The following is a 13097-nucleotide window of genomic DNA, read 5'->3' as shown; positions in this document are numbered from 1 at the left end:
TTTGACAAGATTTTGAACAACTCGTAATGCCACACCAGTCTGAGCCGATATTTCCCTCAGTACATGGTTCGCTTTGTACAATGCAATCACTACTGCAATATCGTCTCTTGTAGTAACCCTCCTGGACATCTCTGATGGCCACTATGTCGGGTTAATGCACCTTAAACTAGACAAAACATGGCCACATGGCACGGGAACCCGCACAATAAATATTCCCCTCACAGCTGTCAGAGGCGCACTGACTATAAGCCGTGACGTGTTCTCAGTTGCCAAATGTCAGCACTTGCCAACAAACCAAGCATTTTGACATCTCGCATCCCAGGACAGGCTTCACAACATATGATCTTATTTTTGCGAGAACTTAGTTCGTCGGCCCTATCGCGACTTAACATTCCGCGCAGACTGTAGGTTAACATTACACCTGGAGGCAAATGCTTACTAAAGCCCAAGGAAGGATATTCCTTTAACACATAATATCTCGCCAGTATGGGAAGGATCATCGTTTCTCCGTCAGTGGGTCATGGAGTGGTGGTCCAGCAGGCGTCACTAAAGTGTTTTTTTGGGGGTGGGGGGGGGGCATGGACGTATATGCGATCAGACGTTATTTTTTTCCATACGTTTTTGATTTAATACAATCAGAAGTCATGGTCTTTTTTGCTGCAAAATTAGTGAAATGTACCTAACCTTAACCAAGCCAAGCCAAGCCTAACCTAACATTACTTAAGTTAATCTTTATCTAACCTAACCTGACCTTTACCTAACCAGTAATTATTCAGGAATAACCCACGGCCGAAATTGATCGAAAACGATCATATAAACGCCGAATTTTCAGGGGTTTTTTTATAGTGGACACTGTTGTAGTTTATGCAAATGTGTGAAAAAAATGGATATTTCTAAACTAAACGTAACTTAACATTTGTTGGTATGAAAAACAGACCTAACCAAACAAACTTACCTGACCTTACCTAACTTCATTACCTGGGGGTCTGCCCTCCTTCCCGGTATATTAAACAAAGAACCTACCAGGATGTGGTGAAATTTGAGGCATTTTCTGGACGTGTGATGATACGACCACATCGGCGTTTATGCAGCCCGGGCGGCGGAGTGATTTATTGTGATGGTGGGAAACATCGAGTGTTAAAGAAGTGATGAACAAATTTCTTTCCAGTCTGAAAGCACGGGGATTCCTGCAGTCTGCACAGTCTCTATTTAAAAGAACAATGCTGTGGTCTTTAAACAATTGAAGGGTCTCATATTTATCCCTAAAATTGCAAATTACGTCCATATAAGACCAGCAACAACCTTCACACGTCATGCTGAAAATGAAATTGCCGCGAGCCCAGGAAAAAGCGCAGTGGCAGAGCGTGGCCTCATTACCATTGGGAAGACAAATTAGTGCGCTCCTAGACACCTAATTATCTACAAAACGAGACATTTGCACAAGAAATGATTACCATATCAGAACTCACTCATGAAAATAAAGTTAGAAAATAAACAGTAATACAAATAACTCGTTTGCGGGTCAGTCCTATATATTAACAACCTTTACCTAACTTAACCTAACCTTAACATGCCTTACCTAACCTAACCTAAACATGCCTTACCTAACCTAACCTAAATTTAAAATGCATAAAGGTTAAGTTGCATAATAGTAGCATCCTAAGTTTCGTTTATATATCAACAGATTTATTATAGATGTTGGAGAAATGATTATAAAAAGTTTGTTATCTCTGCAAATGTATTTTTTTAAATAGAATTTGAAATTCTTCTAGAGAACCTTATTGTTTGTCATGTGCATTGCAGCTCTCTTAGGTTAGGTTAGGTATGGTATGGTATGGTATGGTATGGTATGGTATGGTATGGTAAGGCTGGGTTTTGTTAGGGCAATGTACATTTCACTAATTTTGCAGTGGAAAAATCACGACACTGTATCGGATAAAAAATCTATGAACATGATTCTTTTCTAAGAAGAAAATGCTATACCACTGTTAATTTTTACCCCTCTTTTTTATTAGGTTTGAATGGGTTAGGTATTATTTAACTATGAGTCATGGGTACTTCTTGGATACTTAGCAGAATAGCTTGTCATAACTTGGTCCTAGCAAAGGCGGAGTCTCGGCAAAAAGACCTCATATTTGGCTTTCAATACTGACGGATATCTACGACTATGCCACTTGAAAAGTTGTAAGAAGACGAAAGCTGCGTCTTCCATTCCGCGACAAATAGAAACACTCAAGCCACTTCTTATAAAAAAATGAACTAAAAAGATAAACTGCAATATTGTATTTTCGTACGTTGATTTACAAAACATTTTCTTCATTATTCTCTGATAAAACAAGTCTAACAAGCATTATTACAACATATAGTACTATTATTTTTGTTATGCTATCGGGGAAATAGCGACTTACTATATCCGGGTTGAGTGTGTCGTGGCAGCTAAGGAGGTTCTGTAAGTTACGTACTTGCTTACGGAGTCCACTTCCAAATATTTGTTTTGAGTATACTGATCGGAGACTGTAAGTCCAGTTACGAGGTAAACAAAGAGATACAATCCCGTAAATGCTTTTGGGTATGCTGCCCCAGAACTTGAACCCAGGACACAGCAGTGAGATATGTGAATGTTTCCACTACATCATCAGTGAAAAATATGTGACATGATGAATAAAAGGGAGACAAATACAGTTGGGTCTTCATTTACCGCGTAAAACGAGAAACGCGTAAATGAAATAACAGAACATGGGATTAATTGAAATAGAGATTGGGCCGACCCCCCAAACTCCACTTTTTCCGACACAATACGTACCTTGTAGTCAAAATAACATCATAATTTTATGATGGTATGCACACACAATTAATAATTAAGAGAAATATCAATAATATTAGGTTTTTTAACACTTACAGTACATTAGTAGAAAAGATGGCTGGGCTCACTGGGATGGGGGGTTGGTTCCGAGGCAGAGGGCAGATTATTGGCCCTCACCTGTATCACTTGTATCAATTGTATCACTATCCACCACAGAGGCTTGCAGGGCCTCTTTGTCAAACCCCTCAAAGTCCATACAAGTCCATATCCTCACTATCACTGACTTGGGCCGGCTGTGGTGGGTGGCGGGTGAAGAACTCGGTAATGTTTTGATGACTGGGCGACCTTGTGCGCACCCTGCCCGCTCCGCTTCCCGCGTAAATCAAGCATTTCAATTCTGGCAAGGCACCGCGTTAATGACGAAACGCGTAAACCAAAACCGCGTAATTCCAGACTCAACTGTAATGGGGACCCAGTGTTAAATGAATGTACAGTAAATGCAGTTGTACTGTGCCTCTGTTAATGAAATGGATGTGTTCCATGACTTCACTGCCTTGTCAGAAACTTTTGTTACCTGAGATACAGTATTGTACTCGGGCGTTTTTTAATAGTAAAAAGTAATTATTATTGAGTTCAAAATATCTCCTAATATCAAATGCACATGACATCAAAATGTCCTCAAAATGTCCATGATGTTGGTCACATTTAAAAAATTCTGCTGTTGGGCTTACAGTGCCCCCCCCCCCCTCCCCCAAACGCCCTTCAGCTGGGTAGGCTCGCTGTGCTCGCCATGTTCTCTCACCCACAACTTCTTGGACCCCCTCCTTTTGATATTCCTGGGTCTGCCCCTGCCTTGTGACATTACCATTTATTGAATAGAATCATTGAAGTTCAAAGAGTATTGTGAAGAGGTTGATGTAATTTATATTTTTAAATACTGATCTTGTGTTTCAGAAACATGCGGAAACAGTTCATGGGCTTGCTGTATGAGAACAAATTTGTCAATACAAAAGACCCCTCTGAAGGTAAGAACCATAGTTAGTGACATAAGTTTTTTTATTTTATCTGAATTATATACAGTGGTCCCTCGGTTAACGAACACAATTCGTTCCAGAAGGTTGTTTGTTAACCGAAAATTTTGTTAACTGAAACCATTGTTTCAATGGAATTTTGGGTAATTGGTTCCAGCTCACCAAAAGTTACATAAAGTAAAAAATAATGCAGTAAAGTACGCATACTTTGAGGTGTGTATGTAGAAGGCTCCTGGTTGATGATGCTGATGTGAATTTGAAGTGGGAGGTGGAGGAGGAGAAGGGAGAAGAGAAGGAAGTGGGGGTGGAGGAGAAGCATTTTACTGCTTCTTGGAAGGCGAGTCACCTTCCATGAAAATGTCAGGAACCTTTGGACTGACAGATTCTCCAGCAGGAAAATCCTTTCTCCTTTTTGAAGTGGAAGGCTGAGGGGTAGCGTCTTTCTCCCGCTGCCTCTTAAAGAAGAAACTGTCGAATTTTTTTTTTGTGGGGCATTTCTCCTCATCATTAACTGATTTTTGAAGAAGGAGACCACTGTGTCCTCAACATTACACAAAACAGGTTCTGTTGTTTCCACATCTTGGTGCCTTGAAGCTAGTTTCCTCAACTTCTCCCAGTAGCGAACAACATCCTTCAAATCTGAAGAAGACATATGGTCATCACTTTCCCTTTCCTCCTCACCACTGTCAGCTTCTATCATCTCATCCAGTTGCTTTAAGTCTTCAGGAGCAGGTTCCTGCTCATGAGACATTACAAGCTCTTCCACATCATCCTCCTCCACTTCAAGGCCCAATGACTGACCAATGAACACAATCTCCTGGTCCAACTCCGCTTCTTCCTCAAATCCCTCAAAATTATGGACTGCTGATGGCCACAGTGCTTTCCATGCAGAATTGAGGGATCTAATGGAGACTTCTCGCCATGATGACACAATCAATTTTACAGCCTCCAGGATGTTGAATTGTGTCTTGCAGAACTGTGCCAGTGTTAGTTCAGGATCAGTGGAAGTTGCCTGATGACACATCCTGAACATTTTCTTCATGTACAACTTCTTGAAGTTGCTGATCACATTCTGGTCCATTGGCTGTATAATTGATGTAGTGTTGGGAGGCAAAAACAACACTCTGACAGAGTCAAATCGAGCCTCCAGAGTGCTGGCAAGTTCAGGGTCATGACCAGTGGCATTATCCATAAGGAGAAGAGCCTTTAAAGGGAGTTTATTGGTGGTTAGGTAGCTCTTCACAGAAGGGCAAAACACCTCAACAGCCCATTTATTAAAGAGCTGTCTGGTCACCCATGCCTTACGGTTGGACTTCCAATAAACTCCAAGCCGTCCTCTTACCACTTTTTGTTGCTTGAACACCCTGGGGTTCTCAGAGTGGTAGACAAGCATAGGCTTCAGTCGGAAATCCCCTGAAGCATTGGCACCAAGCAATAGAGTGAGACGGTCTTTCATGGGTTTATGCCCAGGTAAAGAGGCTTCATCTCTGGTGATGAATGTCCTTTTGGGCATTTTCTTCCAGAACAGCCCAGTTTCGTCCACATTGAACACTTGCTGTGGAAGATAATTTTCTTCCTCCATCAGTTCTATAAAGTCCACTACAAATTTTGATGCTCCTTCTTTATCTTAACCGGCAGCCTCACCATGCCTAATAAATAACACTGAAAATGTCAGATCTTTTCTTAAATTTTTCAAACCAGCCCTTGCTGGCCCTAAACTCTTCAAACTCTGTGCCAGAAGAACCAGGTTGCTCTTCCTTCAAATGTTCGTAAATTTCCCTGGCTCTTTCACAAATAAATTCTGTCGAAATTGAATCCCCTTTCATTTGTTTTTCCTTAATCAAAATGAGAAGTAACCTCTGTTTCTGCAATTAAGGATCTACCTTTAAACACTCTGGTAGATTTGTCTCTCACTTTCGCTTCCTTGAACTTGTCTTTCTGTGCAAGAATTGTCGACACAGTTGATGCCGACATGCCATAGTCTTTACTAAGCACATTTGTTCTAATGCCCTGTTCATGTTTCTTTATTATTTCCTGTTTTACCTGGATTGAAATTGCCTTTCTAGATTTCTTTGGACCCATGCTGGATTAAATTTCAACACTAAAATTTCAAGTTTAATTTCTGTAAATAAAGATTATTTTCTTTAAATCAACACTGCACTGCGCTATATATTTTCAATATGTTAAATAAATTTCAGAATGACCAATAATTGTACTGTAAAAACGTAAAAATAGTTTATGTTCAAGAGAGCCACAAGCAAGATGTTACCTCCACTGACCAGAGATACAAACTGACACCTTTGTTGGTGAATCATGTGGCTGTTGGGCGCACCAAAAACTAGTTTCCTGTACTCCAATTATGTTAAATAATTGTTAAAATGACTAAAAAAAATTATCTAAAACTTGGAAAATTATTGAATAGAACAACCTTCTTGATATTTACTCAAATGGGAACGAATTTAAGCCCTAGACCCGATTACTGTATTGGCGGACTAATATTCCAGCTGGTGAGCAAGCGAAAACATGTTGACACGATTTCGTAAGAATCTCGTTAACTGAATTTTTTTTTGTTAACTGAAATGAAGATTCTTATAGAAGGTAATTCGTAAACCGAAATTTCGTTAACCGAGGCGTTCGTTAACCGAGGGACCACTGTATAACTGTGTGTACCTTAATTCCCAGACCTTGCACAGATTTACCATTTTCAAGTTTAGCTTTCATGATTAATATAATGTACAGGTACTGTATATGCATGAGGGTGCTGGAATGTAGCCTACTTATCCAGCCTGTTTTACTGTACATAATTCTCACAGGAGAGACATTGTTCACTCCTTTGTTTGTCAGGACTGTATCATTAAGGTTGATATTGTATGCTGTATTGTGGAGGGTAATCATTTGTGGAGATTTCAGGTTAACCCCAGATCTCTACATTAAAAGAGTTAGGAATTGTTTAATTCCCAGGTCTTGTAAGGGGTGTTTGATTATACATTCCTAGAGTTTTAATAGCACCATCTCCTCTGTTTTAATTTTAGCTGGCTTAGTGTTATGAGGGCCACCCGCCACCTCCTCCTCTCGCCCGGGCTACGCACCCAAACGTAGTTTTGTTTAGTATCTTAATATAATTCATATTCTATTCGTAAAATTCATTCATCTTAATTTAATTCATAATATATTACTATAATAATAATCGATTTTTTGGAACCACTCCGTTATTTCAATTTCAGTCAGAATTCAAATCTTTCAATTCACCTAAAAACATAAATAAAAAATATAAATAAAAATTAAGCCAAAATCCGAATTATATCAATCTTAATTAACGAGGGTATACTGTGTAGAGGTTTTGCTTTACAGGGGGTCCTCGTTATAAGTGGTGAAATAATTATGGACCACCACGTAAAAAGTCCTCACAGTTAAATGGATTCTAAGGCTGAAATCTGTCAATCTTTGGGAGCACAAGTATTTGAGCAATTGAAATTCCCACCCGCCTCCCATTCTCTTAAAGGACATCCTTCACACCCGCGCTATGCATGCTCAGTACCAGTCGCCTGTGTTCACAGGCATTATTTTGAAGTGCTCTAAGAGCTATAATTATCAACTTCGTTTTGTCTATGGTGACATTGGTGGACTATTTTTGGAGCCGGAGCAAGGTGGTGTAGTGATTAAAGGGAAGCAAAGTGCACTAACTATGGAATGGATATGAAATTTGAAGTTATATGTCGTAAGAAAAGTGGTGAGTGTGTATTAATGAACCACTTTCACTTTCACTGAAATGAGCATGTGAGTGCATGGTTAGCTAGTTTGCGCCCTAAGCGACTAAGATTTTTTTTTGGGGGGGGGGGGCGATTAGCCCACCAGGGCACAGGTCAACGACCCACATGAGGGCCTGGGGGCAAAAATATAATAATAATAAAGGACAATAAATAAATACAAAAATTAAATAAAAAGATCAATACAGTGGTTCCTCGGTTAACAAACAGTTCGGTTAGCGAATTACCTCCCATAAGGATCTTCAATTCGATTAACGAACAAAACTTAGATGAACGATATCCTTACGACCAACACGTTTTGTTGTGAGTATCAGCTGATCAGCTGATGGGCTAGTCTGCCAATTCAGTAATCTGTTCTATGTTTACATTTGTTTCCAGTGGAGTAAATATCAAGAAAATTGTGCTCTTTAATATTTGTGCATTTTTATATAAAAATTATTGGTCATTCTAAAATTTAGCCATCCAAGCTCTGTCTACATAAAGTTTTTCAACTATTATTTTTGGCTCGATATATGTACTTTATTCATTTATTGAAACTCATTTTCATGCACACACTGTCCTAAGGGAAAAGCTGGACTGTACATGTAATCAAAATAATGTACAAAATGATTACTAAACTTTTTGTCTAGTGCAAACTATTGCATGTTTACATTCAAATTAATCACTTATCTTATATGAGTTCTAGTAATGTAAATTATATTCTCCCTGATCACTTCTATTACATTTTATAAGCAAAAAACAAAAACTCAATCTAAGGGACATAAATAAACAAATAAATACTTCACTATACCTTCAATGCCAACTGTCAAACATGTCACTCTCCCCCCCTTCCTCCTGCCATCTCCCACCCCCTCCCCCCACCCCTCCCTCCTTCCCAGCAAGGGTTTGGTGGTTATACAATAGGCTTTAAGTTTTTATTTTATATAATATCACAGACTAAAGTTTGGAGAATATAATTTGCATTGCTTGAATCCTTGCAAGACAGTGAATAATTTGAATATAAGTGTCATATATTTTGCACAAGAGATAAAAATTTTAGTACAGTGGTCCCTCGGTTAACGAGCACAATTCGTTCCAGAAGGTTGCTCGTTAACCGAAAAATTCGTTCCGAAACCATTGTTTCAATGGGTTTTGGGGTAATTGGTTCCAGCTCACCGAAAATTACATACAAACGAAAAATAAATGCAGTAAAGTACACTTACTTTGAGGTGTGCATGTATAAAGCTCCTGGTTGATGATGATGATGATGATGATGGGAATTAGAATGGGGTGGAGGAGAAGGGAGAAGAGAAGGCATTGGAGTGGAAGAGAAGTCATCCCATGTGCCATTTCACCCATAAAGTTTTAGTTCACTTGGTGTAATTCAAGATTATTTTCTTTAAATCAACACTGCACTGCGCTCTATATTATCAATATGTAAAATATAATTCAAAATGACCAATAATTTGACTGGAAACACAGAAAAAAAGCGTTTATGTTGAAGAGTCTCAAACAAGATGTTACCTCCTCTGAACCTGTAAACAAACTGACGCCAAGCTTGGTGTGTTGAGTGATTTTTGGCGCACATAAAACTAGTTTCCTGTACTTCAATTATGTTCAATAATTGTTAAAATGACTAAAAAATTTAATATAAAACTTTTAAAATGATTGAATAGTACAACCTTCTTGATATTTACTAAAATGGTAAGGAATTTAAGCCCTAGAACCGATTACTATATTGGCGGACTAATACTACAGCTAGTGAGCAAGCGAAAACATGTTGAGGGGCGCTCGTAAGGAATTCGTTAATCGAGGGATTGCTCGTTAACTGAAGTGAAGAATCTTATGGAAGGTAATTCGTTGACTGAAATTTCGTTAACCGAAGCGCTCGTTAACCAAGGGATCACTGTACAGTATAGTCTGCATTCACGCGGTCAATTGAACCCGTGGAGGTCCGCGTAAACGAAATAACAGAACATATGGGATTAATTGAAATAGAGACTGGGCCGACCTCCCAACTCCACTTTTTCCGACACAATACGTACGTTGTAGTAAAAATAGTATCTTAATTTTATGATGGTATGCACACACACATAATATAGAAGAGATATATCAATAAGAGAATAATATACTGTACCAGGTAAAAGAAAAATCAAGGTTTAACACTTACATTTGTAGAAGAGGTGGGTCGGCATACGGGGATGGGGGTTGGTTCCGAGGCAGTGGGCAGATTAGTGGCCCTCAGGTGAATCACTATCACTATCCACCATAGTTGTCAGGGCCTCCCTGACAAACCCCTCAAAGTCACCATCACTGTCACTATCACTGACTTGGGCTGGCTGTTGTGGGTTGCAGGCGAAGAAGTCGGTGATGTTACGCTGACGGCTAGCGTTGATGTGGTCGCGATACATCTTGATATACGGCTCCATAGTTTGGTCTAGAACAGGGGTGGGCAATTATTTTTGATGGAGGGCCACTTCATGAATGGTGGCACACTTCGTGGGCCACAGGTTAATAGCGACGAGCCAGTATTGCTGCTATGTCCACCCAACTTCCAAAATTGCCCTTTCTGTAATTAATAAGAATTTTTTTTCTGGTTGCCAAATGCAGTGGAGGGCCAAAGAAATAATTTGGCGGGCCAAATGTGGCCCGCGGACCGTACTTTGCCCATCTGTGGTCTAGAATGTTATTGGACACTTCATATCAGTGATTGAGAGGGTCTTTGGAAAGGATGATCTTGAGTTTCTCGGCAAACTCGATGGCATCCTTTATATCACCATGTGTTAACTTCTGTTCTGGTACTGCGGCACCACCTGCCTCCTCACTGACGTGATCGTCTTCCAACATATCGTCGGCAGTCACCTCAGGATCCCTGATCACCTCCATGATGTCGTCGTTGGTGGTCTCGGAGAAGCCTGCCTCTGTAACACTCTGTGCAGCTTCTCTTGCAAGGTCCACTGCCACTGCAACAGACTGAGCCTCTCCAGCCACAGGTTGACTCTGCCTCCCACCTGGGACACCCTGCAACACATGATGCCATTCATGACGAATCGTTGCCACAGACAGCTGCCCCCTTGCCTCCACCAAGAAATCAACAGCTTTCTTGACGTTAAACATTTTCCAAAACTGTTTAACTGGCACTTTATGCTCCGCCAACTTTTCTTCTGGATCCTCGCTCGCGCTATCTGTGCCACTCAGAAGGTTCCGCAACTCATCCTTGGTGTTTGTGTAGTCATTCAGGAGCTTAAACTTCTTTGCGGAAAATGCAGCCTTAACGTTGCATATCAACTCCTGGTCCATGGGCTGGATTAACGACGTAGTGTTGTGAGGAAGGAAGACCACTTTTACACTAGGGTGACGATCCAACAGTAGGGACGAGTGGCCTGGTGCGTTGTCAAGGAGCAACAAAATGTTTAATGGAACATTATGTTGCTCGCAGAATTTCTTGACGTCGGGAACGAAACAGTTGTCAAACCAGGAGAGAGACAGACCAGTGAACATCCACGCCTTCCTGGAAGTTAGCCAGTGGACATTAATCTTGCTCATGTCCATGTTCTTGTAGGCGTGCGACTTGCTGGCTATGTGGATCACCGACAACTTGAGCTTACAGGTGCCGGAGGCATTGGTGGTAAACAGGATGGTGATGCGTTCCTTCTGCAACTTCCGGCCCCGACACTTGCTGGCAGACTTGACAACGAAGGTCTTGGAAGGTAATTTTTTCCAAAACAGACCGGGTTCATCCTTGTTGAACACCTGGTCGTCGGTGTACTGTCCTTCCTCCATAATGTCACTTGGGGCGGCTTGGTCCAGGTAAATCAAGGTTTTTCTTGGGTGGTGGGGGTCCAGCGGAAGCCTTTGTTGAACAGATTAGCAGGCACAAGAGAGAACAGTATACGCGGTGACTGAGAACATAGAAACTGGCCGGGCTAGGTCAGTGGCTTCTTCCTTCCTGTGGCTGGGCACGTCATATTACATTAGACCAATCACAGCTAGCGGCGGGGGGAGGTAAGAATGCGTGACCCAATCACAGTCCGATACGTTATATGACGTCAGTGATAACGCAACAGCGACATACTACGCACCCTCCCCGCGCTGCTTCCCGCGTTTGGTCAAGAATGGACCGCATGAATCATAATTGGCGCAGCGTAAATGATGCAATGAACCGCATAATTCACAATTTTCATTCTGGTAAGGTGCCGCGTAAATGACCAAACGCGTAAACCAAATCCGCGTAAATCAAGACTATACTGTACATAGTTTAGTACATTTTAGTAATGTAGTTTTTCAACTGTATTTTTGGGTAGATTTACATAAATTTCTAAATTTATTTTCATTCGTTTACACACACACACACCCACACACACACACACACACACACACACACACACACACACACACACACACACACACACACACACACACACACACACACACACACACCCACACCATACTAAAAGAAATGTAAAAGAAATAAATGAATTGAGTGCAAACCTGTATTGGACATGTAATAAATGATTATGGTACTAAAATTGCTATGTCTAGTGCAAATTATAGCTTGTTTATATTCAAATTAATCACTATCTTACAAGAATCCCAGCAATGTAAATTATATTCTTCAAGGTCATTTCACTGGCATTTTAAAATGATAAAAGCTTAGTCACTTAAGGACTGTCAAATAAACACATGTGAGACCTTCGGCTCCAACTGTCAAGCATATCACCTCACCTACTCCCTGGCTTGCTCTTTCGCTCCCCCCCCCCCTTAGTCCCTCTCCCCCAGCCAGGGTTTTAGGCTTACAGTTTTTATCTTATATAATATCTCGGACTAAAGTTAGGAGAATATAATTTGCATTGCTGGAACCCTTGCAAGACAGCCAATATTTTGAATATAAACGTCATATATTTTGCACAAGAGATAAAAATTAATCACCTGTATCACATTACGGTAGTGATTTAAGAGTTCAAGTTATATGTACGTATATAGTGTTCCACATACACGTAAGTATAAATACAAAGTTTATGTGATGATCGGACAACAGACCACTTCAATTAATACTTTGTAGTGTTTCCTCTGCGCTTCAGACAGTCTTTTAGCCGGCTAGGCCACAAGGACACTAAAAGCAGTTCTAGACTCTGTTATATTTCACACAAAGCCTGTTCATCGAGCTGATGGCGTGTGAAATATAACAGAGTCTAGAACTGCTTTTAGTGTCCTTGTGGCCTAGCCGGTAAGCGTTCCCTAGTCACACCCAGTAGGTCGAGGGTTCGATTCCTTGCTGGTGAGGTCGTTGATTATATGTTCAAAGTCCGCGTGTTATATGGACTAAAAATGAAGTATATATATGTACCTCGCGTTTCATACCAGCTGGATTCGGTAAAATGCTACTGACACCACATAAGAGGCACGGGCAGTTTCCCAATGAGGTTCACGGCGCCATCAGCTCGATGAACAGGCTTTGTGTGAAATATAACAGAGTCTAGAACTGCTTTTAGTGTCCTTGTGGCCTAGCCGGTAAGC

The 13097-nt window shown here is 40.7% G+C and overlaps 1 protein-coding gene across 1 annotated transcript in view; it reads left to right on the top strand.

Moving 5' to 3' along the window:
• Nucleotides 1–13097, top strand: part of LOC121865327 (ATP-dependent DNA/RNA helicase DHX36-like) — a gene marked incomplete at its 5' end in the record, with an annotated part of 109839 nt that overhangs the window by 64337 nt on the left and 32405 nt on the right. The window contains 1 exon segment of the mRNA XM_042364666.1: nt 3758–3828. Coding sequence (XP_042220600.1) covers nt 3758–3828 — 71 coding nt within the window.

Source organism: Homarus americanus, unplaced genomic scaffold (genome assembly GCF_018991925.1).
Source record: "Homarus americanus isolate GMGI-L3 unplaced genomic scaffold, GMGI_Hamer_2.0 scaffold37359, whole genome shotgun sequence".
Lineage (NCBI taxonomy): Eukaryota > Metazoa > Arthropoda > Malacostraca > Decapoda > Nephropidae > Homarus > Homarus americanus.
This window is presented reverse-complemented; position numbering and strand designations above follow the sequence as displayed.